The sequence below is a fragment of the Periophthalmus magnuspinnatus genome, chromosome 5, assembly GCF_009829125.3.
Source record: "Periophthalmus magnuspinnatus isolate fPerMag1 chromosome 5, fPerMag1.2.pri, whole genome shotgun sequence".
Taxonomy (NCBI): Eukaryota; Metazoa; Chordata; class Actinopteri; order Gobiiformes; family Gobiidae; genus Periophthalmus; species Periophthalmus magnuspinnatus.
The window spans coordinates 19024701-19047180 of NC_047130.1; the positions used below are offsets into that span (position 1 = coordinate 19024701).

At 40.9% G+C, this 22480-nt stretch overlaps 1 protein-coding gene across 1 annotated transcript; it reads right to left on the bottom strand.

The window, feature by feature from the left end:
- Positions 1 to 19: 19 nt before the first annotated feature.
- On the bottom strand, positions 20 to 22480 carry dyrk3 (dual specificity tyrosine phosphorylation regulated kinase 3). The gene is made up of 6 exons (XM_033966188.2): positions 21612 to 22480; positions 13894 to 14003; positions 4802 to 4992; positions 4265 to 4544; positions 3423 to 3839; positions 20 to 3349 (listed from the first exon to the last, which is right to left on the bottom strand). The coding sequence occupies exons 1-6, from the start codon at positions 21652 to 21654 to the stop codon at positions 2624 to 2626; spliced, it is 1767 nt and encodes a 588-aa protein (XP_033822079.1). The 5' UTR covers positions 21655 to 22480; the 3' UTR covers positions 20 to 2623.

Consider the following 22480-nt stretch of genomic DNA (forward strand, 5'->3'; position numbering starts at 1 on the left):
CATCTGAAACAAGCAAAAGTCACTTAATAAGTATTTTATTTTCTTTAGAAAAAGAAACTATTACAATTTCATTTGGTTACTGTACAGTTTCTCTTCATAGTCACTCGGTTTGATAAAAGATTGGATTCATGCTGGAACACCAAACACCCCTTTACAACTGCACACGGCTAGTAACGACATGACGCTGACGCTCTCCACGACATCCTCTGCTTCTCAGATTATTATTTAATTATAAACTGTTGTACAAAAGTAGTGACGTGAAGTACAAAGCCCTGACTTTTTGAGTTTAGGGTTGTGTTATTTATTTCAGTGGTGGTCCGTTCAACATGCACCTGAACATAGGGCTGGGCGACCTGTGCCTAAATCCATTTCATAATTTCTTCATGGTTTCAGATCATATCATGAATTTTGAACATCTCTATATTACCATTTCAAAAGGTAAATAATAAAGTAATCTTCTTTTCTGAGATCACGCTCGACTGTGATTGGTTATTTCCACCTGTCACTCACTCACATATAACAAACACTGACCAATAGGAGGAGTGGGCCGGGAAAATTATCTATATTTGGGCACTAGAAGCACTGAGTCGCCAAAATACATCGTCATATCGACCAGATTTCGATTTGAATTTTATCGCTATGTCGCCCAGTCCTACCGGATTTGTATTTTTTTTTAGTTTTTTTTTTAGCAAGTGTCTGTGTGTGCATCAATACATGAAGCACCATAGATGACAGTGAGGATTTTGCCCTACATGAGGCAGAGACAGTGGAGAGGAGGGGGGAGAGAGGGGGAGGAATCTAGGTCACATCAAGCCCCCTCATAAACTGCACGCTCCCTCGCTCTCTCTCGGGTGAGGGACACTGGCATGCATGGTACAGGGCAGGGACGAGTGGAGCAAAAAGCTAGAAACCCTTCGATAAAGTTATAAAAATAAAAACTGGATGTGCATTTTGAGGGCAAGAAATGCTTTTAAATTTTTTAGAGATTACAAAAAGGTCACCAGAACTACCGGTTGATGTGACAACAGCGTAACAAAGGACTTTTAAATCAGCTTTTGTCAAATTGTCTTGATTAAAATTTGACAGTTAGTGGTACGTAATCTGAATTTGAGGCTAGGCTACATGCTAATCGCTGCTATAAATGAAACCACTGCGTAATGTTTGCTACCTATCCACGAACAACACGTACATGTACATCGGTTGGTTGCAAAAAGCCTGTTCTAATGGTAAATGTTAGCTTATTACATTGAGAATTGAGGTATATTATGTTCAACTAGCTAAATAGCCAGAATAACTAGCCCAGTGGTAAGCGAACATTGTCTAGCCATCGTACATGATCGTAATTTCGCAGCATGTTGTCATTACTTTAAGTTATATTAATAATTCTGTAATTTGAAATGTTTAGCTAATAGTGAAACTTAGCTAGAATATTGTTATAATTTCTATTGCCCACATGATCAAGACTTGAGTGACTTGTATAGATAGCCTTTAGCTTAAATAGTGCTAAATGCTAATCTGCTAATCACAACCTGTTGCTAACGTAGAAACTGACAATGTAGGCTACATCCATTTTGTTACCAGTCATCAAAACCACCATTTTAATTCACGATTTGAAATACACAGCAGCTACTTGTTAAAACATTGAAAATCTCTTGCTTGTCTTGCCCAAAAATGCAAACACAGTCGAACAACCGGGTCAACAAAGAGAGGATTGAGGGATGTATCAAGTATTACTCCCTGAGAAATGCCATCTTTCTCGAGTACCATAAAACCTATCTATTTTCACTGGCCCATTCAGCAAAACTTGGCTCACAAAATAAAAGATTACAAAACTTCAGGCCATATTACACCATTCTTTCACATAATCCACTCCTTTTTGCAAGCAGCAGATGTAACGTTCCTCTTAACTTTTCCTCGTCAACTTTCCTGATTCACTTATGACTCATGTGCAAGCTTTTTTCTTCTTCTCTAGATCTTTTTCTGAATAATAATTGGCATCTATGTGAACCGCGTCAGCCATGACACTCCAGTAACAGGGAGTAGCGCTAACTGTCCCCCGCTAACTCTTGACATCAACATAGCACCAATGAGCTAAAGCACACACACATCCTCTTGTAACATACCGAGCTACTGTGCAAGCACCACGGATCGGGTTGGATGGAAAATAAATGGGTTATTGCTACAGATGTTGAACTACGTAACTGCCGGTGTTGTCAAAGCGCTGTGAAGGCATTAGCATAAGGAGGGTGGTAAAATGATGCCGACCCGGTTTGCTCGGTAACGGTGGTGACGATGTGAGTAGCCCTTTAAGTGTGAAGTCTGTGAAGGATGGAGGTGACACTCGTGAGAACACTCGGATACAAACATTTGCTCACTCACACAAACATTTTAAAAGCAGTATCTAAATCAAACCTTAACAAGGCTCAATACAGAAAATTCCACAGTTTCTCAAAATCTTCTGTAAAAAACTCATGAGCGTTTATTGACTTCAGAGCTCACTAATATTAAAAACAAAACCTGGGGTGTCGACACCGCGCAGTACAAAATAAAAGAACCAAACCAGTTTAAAAGCTAGTGTCCCGGCTCCTCCAGAGGAGTGGGCAGAGAGGAGTGGTCTCTCTCCCTAAGTGACCAGTTTGGGCAGGACTGTGCGCAGTGGGATAGCGTCGCCCGAGTCTCCCATCATGGTACTGCGCAGTTTGCTGGTGGTGGTGGTCCCCAGGCCAGGCCCCCCTTTGGCCAGGATGGAGGGGAAGGAGGTGCTGTGCTGCTCGGGCAGTCGTTTGACCGCGGGGCCTTGGGTCTTGTCAGCGGGCAGCGGCTTGGGCAGCCTGCGGTACAGCCAGGGGTGTCTGAGCGCCTGAGTGGGTGTGAGGCGAGACGAGGGGTCCCAGTCCAAACACTTCTTAATGAAGTCAGTGAAGGTGGCGTCCTCGCAGCCTTTCAGGGCAGTGCTCCACTCCTTGGAGCCCGGGGGACCCCTCATTTTGCCCCTCCTGGAGCGGGAGCCCGTGAGCACTGTGGCTCCGGTGGGCAGCGTGTTGGCGCCACAGTAGCGCGGGTGGCCTTTGGAGTTGATGAAGTTCTTGGCTCTTTTGGCCTGTTCTAGGACCTTCTGTGAAGGCATGCCCAACAGCTCCATGACACAGGCCAGCTGGTCGCCCTCGTCCTCCCCCGGGAACAGCGGATATCCCGTCAGCAGCTCCGCCAGGATACAGCCGAAGCTCCACATGTCGATGGGTAAGCCGTACCGCGAGCCCAGGATGACCTCGGGAGCACGGTAGAACCGGGACTGGATGTAGGTGTAGACGCGCTGGTGCTCAAAGCAGGAGGAGCCAAAGTCGATGACCTGAGGAGAGAAAGACAGTTACAGACACTGTTCTTACATGAACCTAGATGTGTGCGGTGTCCTTAGCCTTTACCTTGATACCGCTGCGTCCCTGCTGCTTCAGGAGGATGTTCTCTGGCTTCAGGTCACAGTGGATGATGCGGTGGCGGCTCAGAGCCTCCAGACACTGCAGGATGGAGTGGGCAAACTTTCGGACCAGGGGCAAACTGAAGCCCTGGAATTTGTTCCTCTTGATGAGCTCGTAAAGGTTCATGCTGAGCAGTTCAAAGGTCATGCAGATGTGGTTTCTGAAGGTGAAGTTCTCGAGCATGTGCACGACATTCATGGAGCCACTGCGGTCCTGTCGGCGTAAGTGCTCCAAGATGCGGATCTCTTCTTGCGCCTGTCGGTGGAAACGCTTCTCGTTTCGCACCATCTTCAGAGCCAGGTGCTGCTGCGTCTTATGGTCGTAGACTTTAGCCACCTGTCCAAAACTGCCCTTCCCAATGATCTGTGAGGAGTAAGCAGGAAGGAGAGATTTGTATCATTATGGGAAACCAGTTTCATAAAACACTTACATAAGCAAAATGAGCGTTAAAGTCGCTGCACCTGACTTTTACTGTCTCAAATATGTGAAAAACAGAACTAGTTCATTTGAAACAGTTTCCAGCCGCCTGAAGTTGTTCCTCACTTTGCTAACACATTCCTAGCATCCAAATTATAAGTCGCTATGAGTTCAGAAGCACTTTTCACAACTCTAAGAGACCAGAGCAGAGATTTGACGTAACGGTAAAGCTAACAAACATTAGCATGCTAACAGAACACTTTCTGATCCTCTAAAGATAAATGACTTTATAATTGTATGTAGACAGCACACAGCAGTTTTATTTCTACCACAAGAGTAAACTTCCATAGTATTGTTTTTTGGTCACATACCTTGAGAAACTCATAGCGGTAGGCCAGGTGATCGTGAGGTACGTGGATGTAGCCTCCTTGCTCATCGTCGTAGCCGCTGTTGTTGCTGCCTCCAGCCACTGCGGGGCGCTTTTTGGCATTGGGCCCCACAAAGTAGACGTCTGCGAAGGAGAGGATCTCAGAGTGCTCGAGGGAGGAGAGCTGAGAGCGGTACAGCCTCAGAGCCTGGTCCGGTGTGAGGGGGCTGCACTTACTCCCATTGCCACTGGACGACTCGCTGGAGCCTTTGTTCGACTCAGAACTGAAAACACACAAATGGGTCAAAATGGTGAATATTAAATAATGCAATATACTTCAACTTTTAGGTTAACATTTTTTGAATAAATGCTAAAATTGGCACACATTTATAGAAATTACCTACCAGATAAAAATTGAGAACCGTCTATTTCATGAGCTCGAGTCTCCTGTTGTGGCAGCCATTTTGAGGACTTTTGATACTCAATGTTTTGTCATTTGCAGTTTCTCATCACTCTAAATCCTGTAATATTTCTCTCTCACCTGTCTGTGCTGTGCTCCTTGGACAGGGCGGGGGCGGGCGCGGTCTTGTTGGGGGTGCCGTTCTGGGCGGTTGCCGTGGAGATGGCGTTGACTTTGCGGTTGTTGGTGCCGTCCTCGTATAGGTACTTCACCTTTAGAGCGCCGCCGCGTATCGAAACCTGGTCCCTCATCACGGTCTTGTTACTCACCACCTGAGAAGACAGTAAAGGTTAGATTTCAATTCTTTAGAAGTAAAAAAACACTGTATACATATGAATAAAACCAACAAAAACCAACACATTAAACTAAAAACGCAAAACGCCATGGCAACCAGTTCAAAACCTCCATGAGTTTTAGTTTCCTGTGATAGGTGACATTTTGACTGCTCAGATTCAGAAGATGTATTTAGTTTTGAATTAGACATTGACCAATATGGGTTTTCCGCAGATTAACCAATGGCTGATCAGCTCTCCCGATATTTTTGGGGCGCTATGCTGGGCCGATTTTGATGCTTTTCCCAAAATTATGTTTTTATATCTTTTATACGAAGAGAGAACTGCATAAAACACGACTACACAGCTGTCTTAAAGTGTTCATATAAAGCTTTGAGTTAATTTTTTAGGCAGCAGATTAAACAAAAAAATAAATTAAAAAAAATCGGCCTATGGAGAGGATTTAAGGCCAATAGCCGATGTGCTAAAAAAGTCCAAATAAATATCAGCCCAATATAATCGGCCAACAGATATATTGTTCCATGTCTATTTTAAATTGTCAATTACCATGGCAACTTCCTTGATTTTTCATGACTCTGAAGCTATCATGTTATAAGTTATGTCTGTTGGTAACCATGTCAGTTTTTCACCGTGACATTTGATTGCGTGCCCTCATTCTCTCGTCGTTTCTTGAACTTTGCGTTGCAACACTGTACTGGGACAAATACAGGTCCATCTCATCTTAAATAGAGAACAGTCATTGTGCCTACATATATTAGTCTTGCTTCATACTCCCAATAAAAATACTTGAAACTAACTAACATTTTGCAGTATAATATATGAACACAATAGAGAACTGCCAGTCTGTTTACAGCCAAGTCAAAACTGGTTATTGATAAGTAAACGAGATGAGCATGTTTGCAGTTACAGGAGGTATATATAGAAGGAATGACATCAGACCAGTACTGTAGTTGCATTGTTTACATTGTGGACGGGGCTGGGGCCATTAGTTACAGTTGCGGTTGTGATTTAATTATGCTTTAAAGAGCAGGTTTAAAACAATAGCACAGTGTCTGTTCACATGTTGTCCCATACAAAGAAATCATTTGAATGTGGCGGCGATGTCGCATCAGATTACAACCAGTACTGAGAGGACCGTGTTTAAAAGTTCACCAGCGGACGACAGGTCTGACAGAAGCTCGACAAGCGCGACTGGTTTAAGGCAAAGCTATTGAGATTGTTATTAGCAGGAAAACGAGTTCAGCTTCACCAGTACAACAACAACAAAAGAGAAACAACGAGAAAGTAGAAATAGACACGAAATAGAAAGTGGTATGTAAAAATGTGACTGAAGATAAAAACGAGTTCATGAGTTCATCAATCAACAGAACATCATAGGCTTAAAAAGGCTTAATGTTTGATAGAATGTATTAAAAGAGAAGATAAGATAGATGAGGAAGGTTTTATTGCATTATTGAGGAACATTCCAGGCAACAACAATGACGACAAACAGGTAATGGACCTTCTACTGACACTGTGTAACTTTTTTGACAGATCTCTAAAATATAAAGCTTCAACATTTGTCAACTGCTAGTCAGTATCTATATTTTTTGGGTAGGTTTGTTATGCAACGTTAAGGCCAAAGACGTTGCCAAAATCATTCACCCATTCACACACACATTCATACAACAGTGTGCACAGATAATGGGGGGGGGGGGGGGGGGGCGATGGGTTAAGCGCCTTGCTCAAGGACACAACAGTATTCATCTGTGGGAAATGGAAACACATCGCCAACCTGTGGGCCAGTGGATCTGACCACTCTACCAACGATGTTATGTCGAGAGCGGGATTTGAACCGTCGACCTTTGGATACCAACTGAGCTACTGTTGCTACTTATGCCAAGATAAAGACGGTGATATTTTGGATTTTGTGCAACATCATATTTGAAAGTTTAGTTTGTTTAGTTGTAGTTGTAATAAAACTTAAATCACAGGCAATTGAAAAAGTTGATTCTATTGGAAAAAAAACTAGTCATGAGCTCAAGTACGCTAAACATACCAGCAAACCAACGTTGTAAAAATAGCCAAAATGATTTTCCGACCGGGGCGCAGAGGTCAAAGAACTCGGCTGTAAACTGTAATTTTGGAGGAACCCCAGGAATTCATTCTTCCGCTCAGTCCGTCTCCCTCCTCCCTCACTGACCTCTCCTTCCTGCTCCACTCCCTCTTTCTCTCCCTCTCCACTTCCTGTTTCTCACCCTCTTGGTATCATCCCTCGCTCTGCCTCTCCTTGCTCACCCAACCCCCCCCCCCATGTCTCCCTCTCTCCGCATTCTTTCTCTCTTCCCTTTGGTATGTCTCTTCTTCCTCCTCTCCTGTTCTCTCTGCCCCAGTTCTCTTCCATGTCTTCCCATTTCTCTCCCCCATCGCTCTGTCTCTCCTTCCTTCTTTTCTCTTCCTCTACCCCCCCATCCCTGTCCTCCATCTCCCTTCTTTCTCTCCTCCCCCTCTCTACCACCTGCCTCTCTTCTTCTGTTTCCCCCTCTCCTCTCCCCTCCCACCCCTCTCCTCTTCCTCCTTCTCCCTACCTTCCGCTCTTTCTCTGCCTCCGCCTCCCCCTCTCCTCCCTCTCCTCACTTCCTTTTTCTCCCCCTCTCCTTCTCCTTCTCCTCCTCCTCCCCTCTTCCTCTCCACAGCGGAAGCGTCGCTCCTCTAGATTACGGTTCATGGGGGAATAAAGCTGTCATTAAAGTTAGATTATGCTCCTCAGACGGTGGGACTGAGGGGCTGAGACTGCTCGTGTGTTAATGTGGAGCAGTGGGAATCCCAGGCCGCTCTTAAAGACACAGACGCCAGAGATTGGTTTCCTGTTCGGTTTGGTTAAAACGACAGAGATAATCATTCATCTCATCCTCAACTAAGCCTGTCGTGATAATTACTATATTGAACTATGGGACTGAACCAGAACTGAACTAGGACTGAAACGAGTAAACTATAGGACTAAACCACGATTGATGTGAAGGCTATATATTGATCCAGTGCAGGGACTAATCAAACGACTGGATTGCTCCATGTGATTCAAAAGTGACTTAACCAGAACTAAACCAGGACTGAACCAGGACTGAACCAGGACTGAACCAGGACTGAACCAGGACTGAACCAGGACTGAACCAGGACTGAACCAAGACCAAACTGATAATGCAAAGTAAAACTAAACTAAACCAGAACCAAACCAAAACTGAACCGCGACTAAACTATAGGATTAAACCGGGACTAAACCAAAAATGTCTGCTGATGCGAAGGTTAAATATTGATCCAGTGCAGGGACCAATCAAACGTCAGTATTGCTCAGTGTTTCAAACGTGACAGGACTCGGGCGGAGGAGGAGGAGGGCTGTAAATCTGTCCCACAGCAGCGGCAGATGGAGCAGAGGCTTATCTCTGTGTGTCAGACAAACGCCTTTAACATCTTAGCACACAGGGACCTGCTAATGACCAGGGAAACAAGGGCTGCATTTTATTAAGAAGAATTGAATTATAATCAGTTCTTTGGGGCATATTGTAATTATGATCATTTGAAACTGTGCGGCCTTGTGGAGTTGTTGAGTGTGCGTGTGAATTCCTTGATGTAAAGCGCTCTGAGTGGCTTGAAAGGTGGAAAAGTGCTGAATAAAATTATGACCATTAACCAAAAGAACTATACATATGATCATCGTGAGGAGGAGCGAGGAGTCACTCCCAAAACTCCAGATAACTCACAATAACTCACTCTATGCCTTCTCCTTTCTGCTGTCATGCTAATTTTGTTACATAAAATACTAAAGCTGGGGGATTCAAATATCACACATTTTTAAAACCCATCGGCCGACCTCACTTATCAATGACAGTGACTCATCAACTATGTTTGAAGTGAGAAACCGAAACCTTCGTATTGTGATGTAAAAGGTGAAAAGGTGATTTCCTGTGTAGGGAAAGAATGAGGCAGCAATCACAAAAGGTGTCATTCTGCTGCATATTCACTCGTGTACCTGTTCAGCTGGTTAGCCTCCACACTGGGGCACCTCAAGGCGATACAGTAAAGCCCATTGTGAACTCCTTTAAAGGTCCCATATTACACATCACAAACACACCTGGGGTTGTGTTTTGTTTCATTCACACATGTTTAACACAAAAACCTTGCATATTTAGGCTGAGTTCTTCTCTCAAACCAAAAACACTCTGTTCCACCTTGTGACGTCATGTGGTAATACAGGAAGTGCTCCACTGTGTTTTGAAACTCCACAAACCTTCACAAGAATTATTTGGATAATTTCAGCCCTGAAATTGCCAATCTCTACTGAACTAAAGGTAAAAGGAGCTGTTAACTTAAAAACTACAACTTCATGACATCACAAGGTGGAACAGAGCATTTTGAGCTTTGGAGATGTTACAGACTAATAAAAGATTACTCAAACATGTGTGAATGAAACAAAACACAACTCTTGGTATGTTTTTGTAGAGGTAACAACATTTTAACATGGCTTAAATTTCACAAGAGTCAATTTTGTGGGAAACAACCTTGTAAACCACTGGGAGTGACATTTAGATGAAATGGTCAAAACACATGTTCAAAGGTGACTGCTTCAGGACCCAGACCCTCTGCTCATCAAACTGACCAAAATTCAGTCCCCGCTTAGTCCCCTGCTTAGTCCCCCGCTCAAACCTACCCAAGTTCAATTTTATACACAGTAAACTCTTGGTGGTACTTATAAAGTTTCATCATTGTGCTCATGGCACTACCCACTTCTCAGAGTCCAGGCTCCATTGAACTGGGACAAGCCACTGTCACGTTCACTCCACAGACCCTATAAACGTGCAGGACAGAAGATACACTCTCGAACACAGAAAACTAGGTCTAAGGGACTGAACTACAGGACTAAACCAGGACAAAACCACAGAAGTGAACTAGGACTGAACCAAGACTGAAATATAAGACTAAACTATAGAACAAAACTGTAGAACAAAACTGTAGAACAAAACTGTAGAACAAAACTGTAGAACTAAACTGTAGAACTAAACTGTAGAACTAAACTGTAGAACTAAACTGTAGAACTAAACTGTAGAACTAAACTGTAGAACTAAACTGTAGAACTAAACCAGGATTAAAGCATAGAATTGAACCAGGACTGAACCAGGACTGAACCATGAGACTAAACCAACCCTAGACCATAAAACTGAAACAAGACTAAACCATATGACTGAACCAGGACTAACGAGGTCTGAGTGAGAGGAAGCGCCGGGGGAGGGTGAGAGCGCTGTGTTTGTTGATCATTGAATTTGTGGGTCACATTTTCAAGCCCAATAAATCTTTACAAATGTCTAGCCTCTCTTTCCCGTTGGTGCTGAAGTAACCCAGACAAATTGCGCTTTTTCATTGGGAAACCTATGACAAAAAGGTACCACATACTTCTACTGTATATGAGCAAGCTAATGCAAAACAGCTGTGCCAGGCGATTAGATCTGTGGTCACAAGACAGCAGAGGACATGGGACCAGTATCTGTGTCAATTAAAATAAGCTGATAAATAAATAAACAAATAAATAAGCAACTGTGTAAAAATGCTTCACATCTGCTTATTTGTATGAGCTTATTTTGGTAGAAAGCTAAAAATGTATGAAAAAATCTTAACAGTTTTTAAGTTGTCCAAAAAATAAAATGTAAAAAAATAATAAAATAAAACAAATATGGAAGTCCATTGCAGTCCAATTCTACTTTTGAAAAATAAAATAATACAAATAATTAAAAAAAAAAGGTATAATGCAAGTAGAAAATAATCATTAGAACTATACACTAAATCCTACTTATATTAAACAAAAAACTTGAAATATGAAGTGTATATATAGTGGATATATAGCACAAAAGACTCTTCCCAACAAAAATCAACTGTAATATAGCATGAGCCTGTTGTTTTGACACATTTTAAAGTTTGCTTATGGAGCAGATCTGAGACCTGCTCGTCTCGTCCAGTGGGATCCAGCTGCTGTCAAACTGTCACTCAACAGTAAAAGTTTAACGGCAACTTAGTTCAAAACAACACAACTTCAGCTTTACATCCTGGTCCTAACCACCACCCCGCCTTAAACACACATCTATGACCTTAAAATGGGGCATATTACCTAAAGATGACTCAAAGTTGTATTTTGAGTGATTCATGCACGTCTGCTTTCACCGACCCCTTATCTCGGCCTACTCCTCTGAATTTTAACAACCTCAAATAAATGCGGACTCAGGGTTCAAAAATGTCACATCGCAAGATTCCCCCAGTATACACATGTGAATGAAAACCTGAAGAGGTGGGGTCTCTCAGTTCTGCAATCTTGAACAGAATGTCAATGGACTGTTTCAGGTTCATTTGCATTTACAATGAACAAAAAGTTTAATTGTCATCTATTATTTATTAAAATATATAAAATAGAAAAATAGTCAAATTGGTTACACAAAGCGCTTTGCATCAAGGAACCACCCATTCACACACCAGCGTACACAGACACTGGGGGCGAGGGGGGGTAAGTGTCTTGCTCAAGGAAACAACAACAGCAGTCATCTGGTCGAGCTGGAATCGCACCCCGATTGACCAATTATGTATTCAAACCACTAACCTTCAGCTCAGTGGGCAAACATTCTACCAACTAAGCTACTGTCGGCTCATTCCTCTTCCTCCATGAAATCAAAATTTTGTTTGCAACTGATCAATGCTTCTGCCAACTTCCTTGTTAGTATTATGTAAACTCAAACACGGTCATCTCTGGCTCGTCAGACATCTCAAGGCTTTGAGCCCTTCATAAATCAAATAGATCAGGTAATTCCAAGCACGTTTGCTAGCACCATTAGCATGAGGTACAGATGAACGATTACACGAGCAAACAAAACACAACTAATAGTGATGAGTAGATTTGCAATTCAGTTTACAATGCATTTTATATTGTACGAAAGCAATGACGTTTGAGAGAAAAGCGACATGTTTGGAGGTCTAAACTACAGGGTGAGGAGACAGGATATTTTCACGTTTGCAGTTGCGGATTTTGTAACATCATCCTAATTACAGCTGTACCATATGAAGAAAAACTGCAATATTCAATAACTATGGCTTATATTGGTAAATAGATTACTGAAATGTTAATTAAAATGAAAATGAACATTTTACATTTTAGTGTCAGAAGCAGAACTTTGGGTTGTTGCCATTTCTTTTCTGGTTTACTACACTGGGTTTTCGTTCAATATTCATAAATGGAACAATCTTTTTTGGGAAATATTTATCATGGGGACTACTGCGGAACTTTTTGTCATTTTGTCAGTACTATGATATGATCTGAGCTGCAGAGGGTCAAATACTTAACTTCTATGACTCATTATAGATTCTGTTCATTTATTGCAGCTCATGCTTTTTAACAATATTATACATTTAGAAAAGTGTTTACCGAGTTTATCTGGATTGCTGCGTCAGTGGGATAAATTTGTTTCACCATTATCGTTTATTGTCTCCATTTTCTTCAATATATTGTGCTTCAAAATGTCCTACTTGCAATAACGATGTTCAGGGACACTGGCTCCGAGGCGGGTCAAGTGTCTTGCCCAAAGACACAACGACAGCATTCATATGTGGGAGGGATTCGAACTGCCAACCTTCGGATCAGAGAACCAATGCTCTACCGACTGAGCTACTGTCGCCCCTACAGTAATTAATTAATCTTAATTAATCAGTATTAATCTTGCAGACCATCTTGAAGACCAAAATGCCAATGGAAGTAACCTTTTTGTGTAGTATAGTATTATAGTACTGAGATTACTACTACTACTGCTGCTATACAAGAACTACAACTACTCGTTACTTCAAACACTGGTCTACTCTACACAAAATATTTTTTCTTATCAACTTCAGTGACACAACAGTCGCCCTTAAGGCACCACACGTTTCACTTGTGTACTTTCTCAAAACAAGATGGCCGCCAACATAAACAACAATAGCTAATCAGACCGGACAAGAATGCGGTTCACTGTGTGGTTTATTACACTGCCCCGAGCATCCATCAATACAAGCGAACTGCCTGTCCCACGTAGTACCAGAGCACAACGGACCAGAGTGGAGGAGGGGAGTGAATATCATGTGGCCTATTCAATGTACAGGCCAATTTATTAGGGAATAAGGGCTAATCTAATATAAGGCGCTAGCTGCTGCATATTTTGATAACATGGCGACTGGGCAAGACTCGAATGCCAGTTAATTGTATTGCGAATGTAGAGGCAGCCATCACTGTCAGCATGTATGATCAAATATATGGTGATGCAGGTGACTTTACATTATTGTATGTTTTTTTTTTTTTTACTTTTTGGCCCCAAGACCCAACTGACTAGCTGGGGTAGGTGGACTAAACCAGGGGCTAAACCAAGACTAAAAAAACAAGAATAAACAAGAAAAAAAAAATCATATCTAGACCAAGGACTAGACCAAGGACTAGACCAAGGACTAGACCTAGTAAAACATCTGCCTGGTTGGTAATATTTTAGTAGAAAAACATCTGTGAGGTCCAAATACCATAAAAATTATGTGAACTAAAACTATTGATATTATTTCTATTAAAAAAAAATCATATATATATATTTTCCAATGGTTATGTTTTCTGGAACAATTTAAAAATCATATGAGCAATATTTCTTCACCTTTAGTTAGACATTCATTTCCTTCCTTACACATAAACAAATACAGCTGAGTAATGCTGCATTCACATGACAGTGGATTTATCATCAGCCTTTGAAGAACAGAAGCTCCACAACTCTAGTTCACATGTTCACAAAACTGACCATGAACAGCGCAGGGTCAGAGGACAGGAAATTACCCACACAGAGACAGGAAGTGAGTACTCACGGTGTGTTTGGGCATAGGGGGCAGAGCGGAGGGGCTGCTGGGGTCCTGCTCCTCCTTCAGGATGTGCTCCGGTCTCATGTACGAGTCATAGAGGCCGTCTCCGTGACGCGCTGTGGGACAAAGAGAAGAGGGAGAGTTTAACGGGATGGGAAATGCATCTGTGAGTAAGAGAATAACTATGGAGGGATAAAGACCAAAATGTGGGCAAAAGCAGATGTTTTAAATTGTGAATGTTCATATTTATAGAGCGTTTTTCTACCTTCAAGGCCCTCAAAGCGCTTCACAACAAGGAACACATTCACACGCATTCATAAACCACTGTACACAGATACTAGGGGCAAGGCGGGTTAAGTGTCTTGCCCAAGGACACAATGACAGTCTATCTGTCACAGCCGTAATCGCGTCACCACCAACCTTTGGGTCAGAGAATGAGTACTACCAACTGAGCTACTGGCTTGTATCCAACATTTATTTTCTTCTAGTTCAGGAAAAACATCCTTTAAATATGTTGTTGTCTACATACTCCAGTCAGACAAGACCTGTATCCTCATAATCAGTTGCACGGCTGGAGCTACACGTTTAATGCCATACTGAGGCACATTTCAGGCAAAGCAATACAATACCCTCCCCATTGGCTCGGAACATCAAACCTCTTGTACCTGTGGTCCTTATATTCTGACCTGCAGGGCTCACATGGGGCAGAGAGCTGTGGTGGTCTAAATGTGGCACAGAGGCATTACTGGCCTTAATGTGAGGAGCAGATGTTGCTGTGACGACAGCGTCTGCCGACCTGCCCCTGATCTGCAGGTGTGTGCGCAGATACTGAGGCTGTGTCACCCAATACTCACATGTAGGACTCAGTGATATGATAATAAAACTATCAGATTTTTCCTCATGTGGCTTGAGCTTGAATTTGGTTCAAAAAAAATTTCTTTCTAAAAACATAGATTAGACATGACTGTATCTCGAGTTAAAGTATTGTCCAGCCCTACTAACAAGTGGAGCTAGCCTTGGTACACTAGTCTTGGGTGCCCGATATCAGTAAACAGTTTAGTTGGTAGTAGGTATATAGGGCTAATATGTGACCGGCTTCATGTAATCTTATAAAACTTATCAATGAACCAAATAACTTCGACATCCCTCATTGTTTCAGGTGTATCTTGACTAGAGATGGAACAATAAACAATAATATCATTTATCATGATAAAAAAGTTTTGACAATAATCATGGCACTTTTTATGTAAGTGTGATAATCACCAACAAAGATAAACGCCATTGTCACCAGAATGTGCAGAAAAAAACTACCTGATGATCTCCTCTAGACCACTGTTCTCACTTATAACAAAAGTACAATACTTTAACAGCTGTTTAAATATGGAACCCATTCATAATATTAAAACTGTAATTATTCATATCCAGAACATTTTTAAACTGTCAGCAACAATAATTATCGTGATATAATCGTTAATCTCAATTATTTTGGCCAAGATAATCGTGACATGAAATTTCAATATCGTCCTATACCTAGTCTTGACTTATCTTTGTAAAACCTTTACTTGAATTGATAAACGTTTTCTCACTCAGGCTACTTATCTAAAACAAAGCTCTCATGGTTTTCAAGCTAGGCCGATAAGAACTGAGGGAAACATTCAAATATCGTTTTATCCAGAGGTGGAAGGTGACGAAGTGCAGTAAAGTACTACACTTTGTCAGTAGAATTTCAGGTATCTGTACTGTACTCCACTATATTTTTGATCTGGACTGAAAAGTACTTTTTATATGATCTGAAGGGTTATTTTTACCATGTTCATGGTAACATCATGACTAAAGTTCACGCTTCAGTTTTGAGCAAAAAAAAAAAAAAAAATACACAAAATTCATAAGAAAAATTAAGAAACTGATTAGTATTGCTGCTGTTGGCCAAAATATCACTACATTTATCCCCTTAACAAATGATTTACTCTTAAAAACTTAAATTCTTTTACTTAAGTAACTTTTTACCTCTGTATCTGTACTTTTAAGTAACACAATTGAGTACTTCATCCAAAAACATCATTGGTTTTACCCTAGTGGTATTTTAGTGTATGGTACGAGCACATTTAGTTCTGCATTTATCCCTAGTTCACACACTTTCAACATCCTACTTGAGACTTTTTGTTTCCGTTTTGGTAAATTCTTATAACAGTTAAGAATTTAGTTTCGATTTACCATCTTGTAGTTTTATCATATGAGGCCTGCACTGTAACCATGATGCTCGTTTGCGTCGCATTTTAATCACCATATTGCCTTTCGCTGTTACTAAGTGTTGGGTCTGGTGCGGGGGGCAGCGTGATGCGTTTGGGGGTCTGTGGGACGGAGCGATTCTCAGATGACAAACTCCGAGCGCCGGCTGTTCATCTGCAGCTCGGATCAAGTGAAGTCAGAAGATACTGGACATGTGCCCTCTGTATTGTGTTACTATGACAACAAATGGACAAGGCTGGAGGACTGGCTTGAACAATATGTCACGAACCAACTAGAAAAACAATTCAATTTGTCATATAGGGCTGTCACGACTCTAAAATTTAAAACTCAATTACCACACAAAGGAATAGACTCGATACTATGATGATAACACTTTGCATCAGATTTTTCGTACTTTTAAACAACCCCGCCGCCATGTTTTCCCCATTTGTAAATCAAGTAAAGTGGACAAGACTGGACGAATGGCTGGTGTAAGATGCTGCAAACAAACTGGATATAAAGACAATTGCATCTGTCATGTTTTTGCAGTCCAATTGAAACTTGAACCGTAAATCCCACACATAATCTGAAGTCCTATGCCGAGGAGTAAATATCCCTGTGTCGCAATAGTGTCTACCTTCTCACGTGTAGTTTAGTCATCCATGTTGTGAAACGCAGCTGATCCTTGTAGATAAGCAGTTTTCAGATTTTCAACGTGTTTCAGATGCACGTTGTGAACTCAATCTTGATTTTAAAAATATATTGCTTATCTAAACACGATTTAAATGTTATATAATGTCGAATACTTTCACCTAAATTGTACTGCAACTTATGATTTTGTGAATGCAGTTTTTGTTTTTTTTCATTCAGTTCTGTCGATTTTCATTTCAAACCGGCTCAGACCCTGCCTTGGCCATGTCCATGTTCCAGGAACCGCCACCTGTTTGTCTCTATGCAGATGTTATCACTGTGCTTGGAATGTTCCACAGTACTGCATCAAACATAGCCATCTCCAAGGAAACAAGCGGTGGCGATATCATAGGGTAAAGTTACAGGTCAAATCTGTGGAGAGGTGAACCCGATCACTGTAAGAATGCAGGTTTTATGTGTATTTTTGTAGCAGTGATTGAATAAATTGTAATTAAATGCAAGATAAATTAGTTTGAATTCATACTGTGCAACATTACATTCATGGAAACAGACTCCTCACCTAAAAAGTTACACAGTGAACCTTTAGATAGTATTCAGTTAAAGGTCCTATTTTACGCAAAATTGACTCTAGTGAGCTGTTATAATGCTGTTATCTTCTCAAAAACATACCTGTTTTATTTTGTTTCATTCACATGAGTTAGAGTAACACTTTATTATTAGTCTGTAACATCACAAAAGCTCAAAATGCTCTGTTCCACCTTGTGATGTCATCAAGTGGTACTTTCCAAGGTAACAGGTCATCTTTAGTTCAGTAGAGATTGGCAATTCCACTGCTGAAATCATCCAAATTATTCTAGTGAAGGTGTGTGGAGTTTAAAAACAGCGTGCACTTCCTGTATTACCACATGACACCACAAAGTGTGACACAAGTGTTTTCTGTTTGAGAGGAGAACTCAGCCCAAATATGCAGAGTTTACGTGTTAAACATTTAAACATGTGTGAATGAAACAAAACACAACTCCAGGTCTGTTTGTGATGAGGAAACAACATTAGAACAGATCAGACAATAGCGCATCATGGGCCCTTTAAGCTGTGAAGCATCAGTCTCACTCTAATCAGATTTACACCGCTAATCATTTTCATAGGTGGCACTGGCTATGAGGTCTGCTATAATCACCCATGTTGCGTCTTCGGATCCTGTTACATAAACATGGAAAGTGCGTTGTACGGGACGTGCCCACAAGAGGAGCCTGAACACAGGTGCGTCAGAGGAGGTGCTTGGGGACAGATTAAACCTCTGCTGCTGCTTGGAGACAAAAGCATTAAGGGATAGGCCTATCATGACGATTACTATACCTGCCTACTGTTCAAAATTTAACAGATACGATATTTGAACAGTGTTTATGTAATGTATATGAAAGCTGGAACCATATTTTTTGGGGTCTATGTTCATCATGGCTAATTTTTATTTGTAAAAGTGTAAAGATTTGGGATATTTTTGTTGTAGTATAATAAGATTTGAGCTGTAGAAGGGTGAATAAGCCCGTTTTATGGCTTATTGTTGGTACATTCTGCTGTTTATTTGTTACACCTCATATCTTTTAGTGAAACAGTTTATTTAAAAATGATTCACTGGGATTATCTTGCATTATTTAATTTTCATCATTTTCTTAAAGTAGTTCAATATTATCGTGATACTTTGTTGTCGTGACAGGTCTTCACATGCAGCGGTATGACATTTTTTCTTATTTGTGTGGCATTTGGCCGATATACCTGTCACGACAACACATTTTGAAGTTTGATATATCACTGAGGTAAATATGGATGATATGAGTACTAGAAGCTCAAATCTTATCACGTTTCTGTAAAATATTATTTGTTCTAAAGCAGTTAAGCAGTAGTTATATCTGTTGTTTCCTCATCACAAACAGACTTGGAGTTGTGTTTCGTTTCTTTCACGCATGTTTAAGACACAAACCCTGGAAATTTAGGCTGAGCTCTTTTCTCAAACTGAAAACACGCTGTTCTACTTTGTGATGTCATGTTGTAATACAGGAAGTGCTCCACTTGTTCTTTAACTCTATACACCTTCACTAGAATCATTTCAGACCTGGAATTGGCTATTTTTACTGAACAAAAAGGTAAAAAGGAGCCGTTAACTTGAAAACTCCCACTACATGACATCATAAGGTGGAACAGAGCAATTTCACCTTTGGAGATGTCAACACACAAATAATAAAGGGTTACTCAAACATGTGTGAATGAAGCAAGACAACTCCAGCTACGTTTTTGAGTAAGTACCAGCATTATAACATGACTTAAAAGTTCACAAGAGTCAGTTTTGCGCAATATAGGACCTTTAATTTGACCCAGATGAAAGAAAAGAGTAATTACGGTTGTCTGAGTCATGAAACCTCTACCACCTGGAAAGTAATTTGGAGTCTGAGTACAGTCCTGATTCACTTAATGATTACCAAATTCATGGTTTTAATTTGATTAGTTGCAATAAATCAAAGTATTTTTTTCAGCCCGTCACTACTAGACATTAAGTTGCCATGTACAGGTGGCTTGTCATGATAATCATTTCAACTTCAATATATGAAAGATGGAACAACATATTTTGGGACTCAATATTTCTTGTGTGTACTTTTTCTTTGCAAAAGTAGGGAGATTTGTGTTATTTTTGTTGTAGTACGATAAGATTTAAGCTGTTGAGGGTTGAATAAGTCACTTTTATGGCCAATTATGGTTGCGTTCTGTTGTAGCTTATGGCTTTTAGTGATACTCTGCTTAAAAATTGTTTACTTGGATTATCTTGCTTTATTTTTACTCTTAATCAATATCTTAAAGTAATTTCAATATTATCGTTTATCGCAGTATTTAACTGTAGTGGCATATCGTGCTTCAGAATGTGTTATCGTGACAAGCCTAAGTACAAAAGTTCATTTCTTCAGTCAATTTTACAGTAGTTTGATGACAAATGTTTCCATCTATTTTATTCATATTTATATAATGGTGACTCCACTTGTCTCAACTAATCAGCTTTTGAGATTTGAGGACTTCCCATCTCAACATCTGACTTTGTTTGTGCAAATTCATGCTGAAAAAAGAAATAAACACTTGTAGACCTGCTGCGACCACAAACATCCAGACAGCCGAGTCCATGTGACCCTGGAATCGCACTGTGAAATTCTCCCTTCACAAACACAGCTGAGCATGTGCTAGCTAACACGCTAGGCTAATGGCTGCTGCTATGGTCCCATAAAAGGGTCTGGTTTCAAAGTAAAGGTGCAACAAAGGACAGAATTGCCTGTATAACAATAGTCCTAGTTTAACCCAAGTTCAGTTCTGGTTCAAGCCAAACTGAGCTGTGGTTTAAACCAAGTTGGGTCCTGGCTCAGTCTCGGCCCAGTCCTTTTGGCTGGGCAAATTGGCAGCAACTCCAGGTATTGACATCGATAATCAAACTACTTTATAATTATCTTAACAATAATCTGCAAGTAAGTAAACTTTTAGTTGCATTTAGTCAATTTTTAGTGACTAACTCAAAACAGAGATCCATTTTAGGTGCATCTTTGTACCATCATCTGGGATAACGTTATTTATCAGTGCTGCAGAGCCTAATTGAATCTTGGAATTTTGAGTGCAAGCCTGATTTGATACTAGCTAAAACATCTCAACTTCAACTGAATTTAAAACCACAAACATCTAAACGATTTTCTAATGATTTTGGACACAAAGTTACTCAGTTTTGAAATGCAAGGAATTCCATAGTGTTAGACCATTGGTACAAACATACAACCCAAACCAAGGTAGAATTTGCAGATACAACAGATAAAGTGTACAAGCTGTTCAAATGAAACCACCATATTAAAAAAAAGCAGCCATAAAGATAAGCCCTACTCCTGCACACGTGAGTAATTGCTGACTGGAAACTCAACCAAAACTTCCCAACATGGCACAAATGGGTAATGAAGCTATATAGAGTAGCTGACATGTGCAAAGCTAGATAAGAAGCAAACAATCTTACTGCAAAGACGTAAAGGGCGGCATTATAATCCTGAAGAGTGCGTCCCAAAACATTGTCTGACCAGCTGAGTCTCGTGATTGATATGGCAACACAAGGAAAAAGAAAACATGTTTACGTCGCCACGCACGTCTTGAACTCTTGTAATCAAAGATCCTTGGAAAAATCAGCATCTGTCAATCGTGGTGTCTGCGGGGCGACGTGCACTGACACCTAAGACGACTGGCCAAGAAAATAAATGGGCGATCAAAGCAATTTCAGGGTGCATGATATTTCTGTAAACGCCAGGAGGGGTTGCCAGTTCCGCGAAAGGTGGAAAGGAGCAGATGTCAGACATGCAATTTTAACATGACATGGGTTTAGGGTGGATAGATTTCAAGTTACCAAAACTAGGTCACGTTTTAATGTTATAAGTTTATCATACACCTTTATACATCAGCAGGAAGGTGATGTTTGTGTCATGCATTGTGGGTAAAACAAATCTACACTTCCCTTTTGAATGTGTCATTTATAGGTAAAAAGAAGTGCCATTATTAAAACAAATTAAATCATTTTGGAGAACTTGTGTGTGTCTGTGTGTTTATTTGCAATTGTGTTGGATTAAATCAATTATTGTAGCCGTTTACAAGAAATACCACAACATCTAGAAAGTAGAAGCATCCTAAAACAGATTTTTCAGTTGAAACATTAAAAAAAGATTAAAAAATCATTTTAAACTCCTGCAAAAAGTTGTCAATTCTTTACAACAACACTATTAAAACATTGTTAAAACACTATTAAAACTTGCAGCATCTATATTAGAAGTTAAAATAGTTACCTGTTGCAATTGGACCCTCTGGTTTTCGGCTTATTATCATCATGATTGCAAGAAAATTGTGATGCCAGCATCCAACGTGGAGAAAAACCTCCAAACAACAAAAAAAAAAAAAAAACAACACAAAAAGGTTTCGCCTACATTCACGCTAACAGCATTTAGCAACAAAACACAGTCCAGGTAGTTTCGCTTGAACGCAGCTCTAATTGTTTTTAACTGCTTTATTAACGGGTGTTATCATAAATTGTCCATGATTTCTGGAAAATAAAGTTATACAATGATTTCCTTTTAGTTTCCAAGTAGTAAAAGGCTAGTAAAAATGAGTCAGCCTTGATTGTTTTAGACTGAAACCCTGAGATATTTTGGGGGTCGCTCGGTTAGCCGCTCCGGAGCTAGCTTAAGCAGCCACAAAAACACTCCGGACAAGAGCCGCTCCCTTCGGTCAAAAAAACAGCCACAGTCCGGTCGGTAGCACCACTCTGCACCCGGGTTCCCCTCGCCTTTCTCTGTCTGGACAAGCCGTCAGCTCGGAGCACCATTCCCGTACAGATCCCCCCGGTAAATCTTTAGCAAATAACAGCGACTCAACCGCTTGGGCAAACCCGAAAATCGCGTGCCCCCCTTCGGCTTGAGAGGAGGGGGAGATGTCGGTCCACTCCCAGGCTAGCTTCGGTCAGGAGGGAAGCCCCATGGTTCGGATCGTCGGTGTGACTGGTTGGTCTAGCCGTGGAATGGTTCACCTGAGCGGATAGAGGTTCAGATCCGCTCGGTGTAGTTTTAATCCGGGCTTGTGAGTGGTTGGACAGTGTCTTATTCGACGCAGCTGTGCGAGTGTTGTTGCCGAGGGCGTCTTTGGGGCTGTGGGAGTCTGG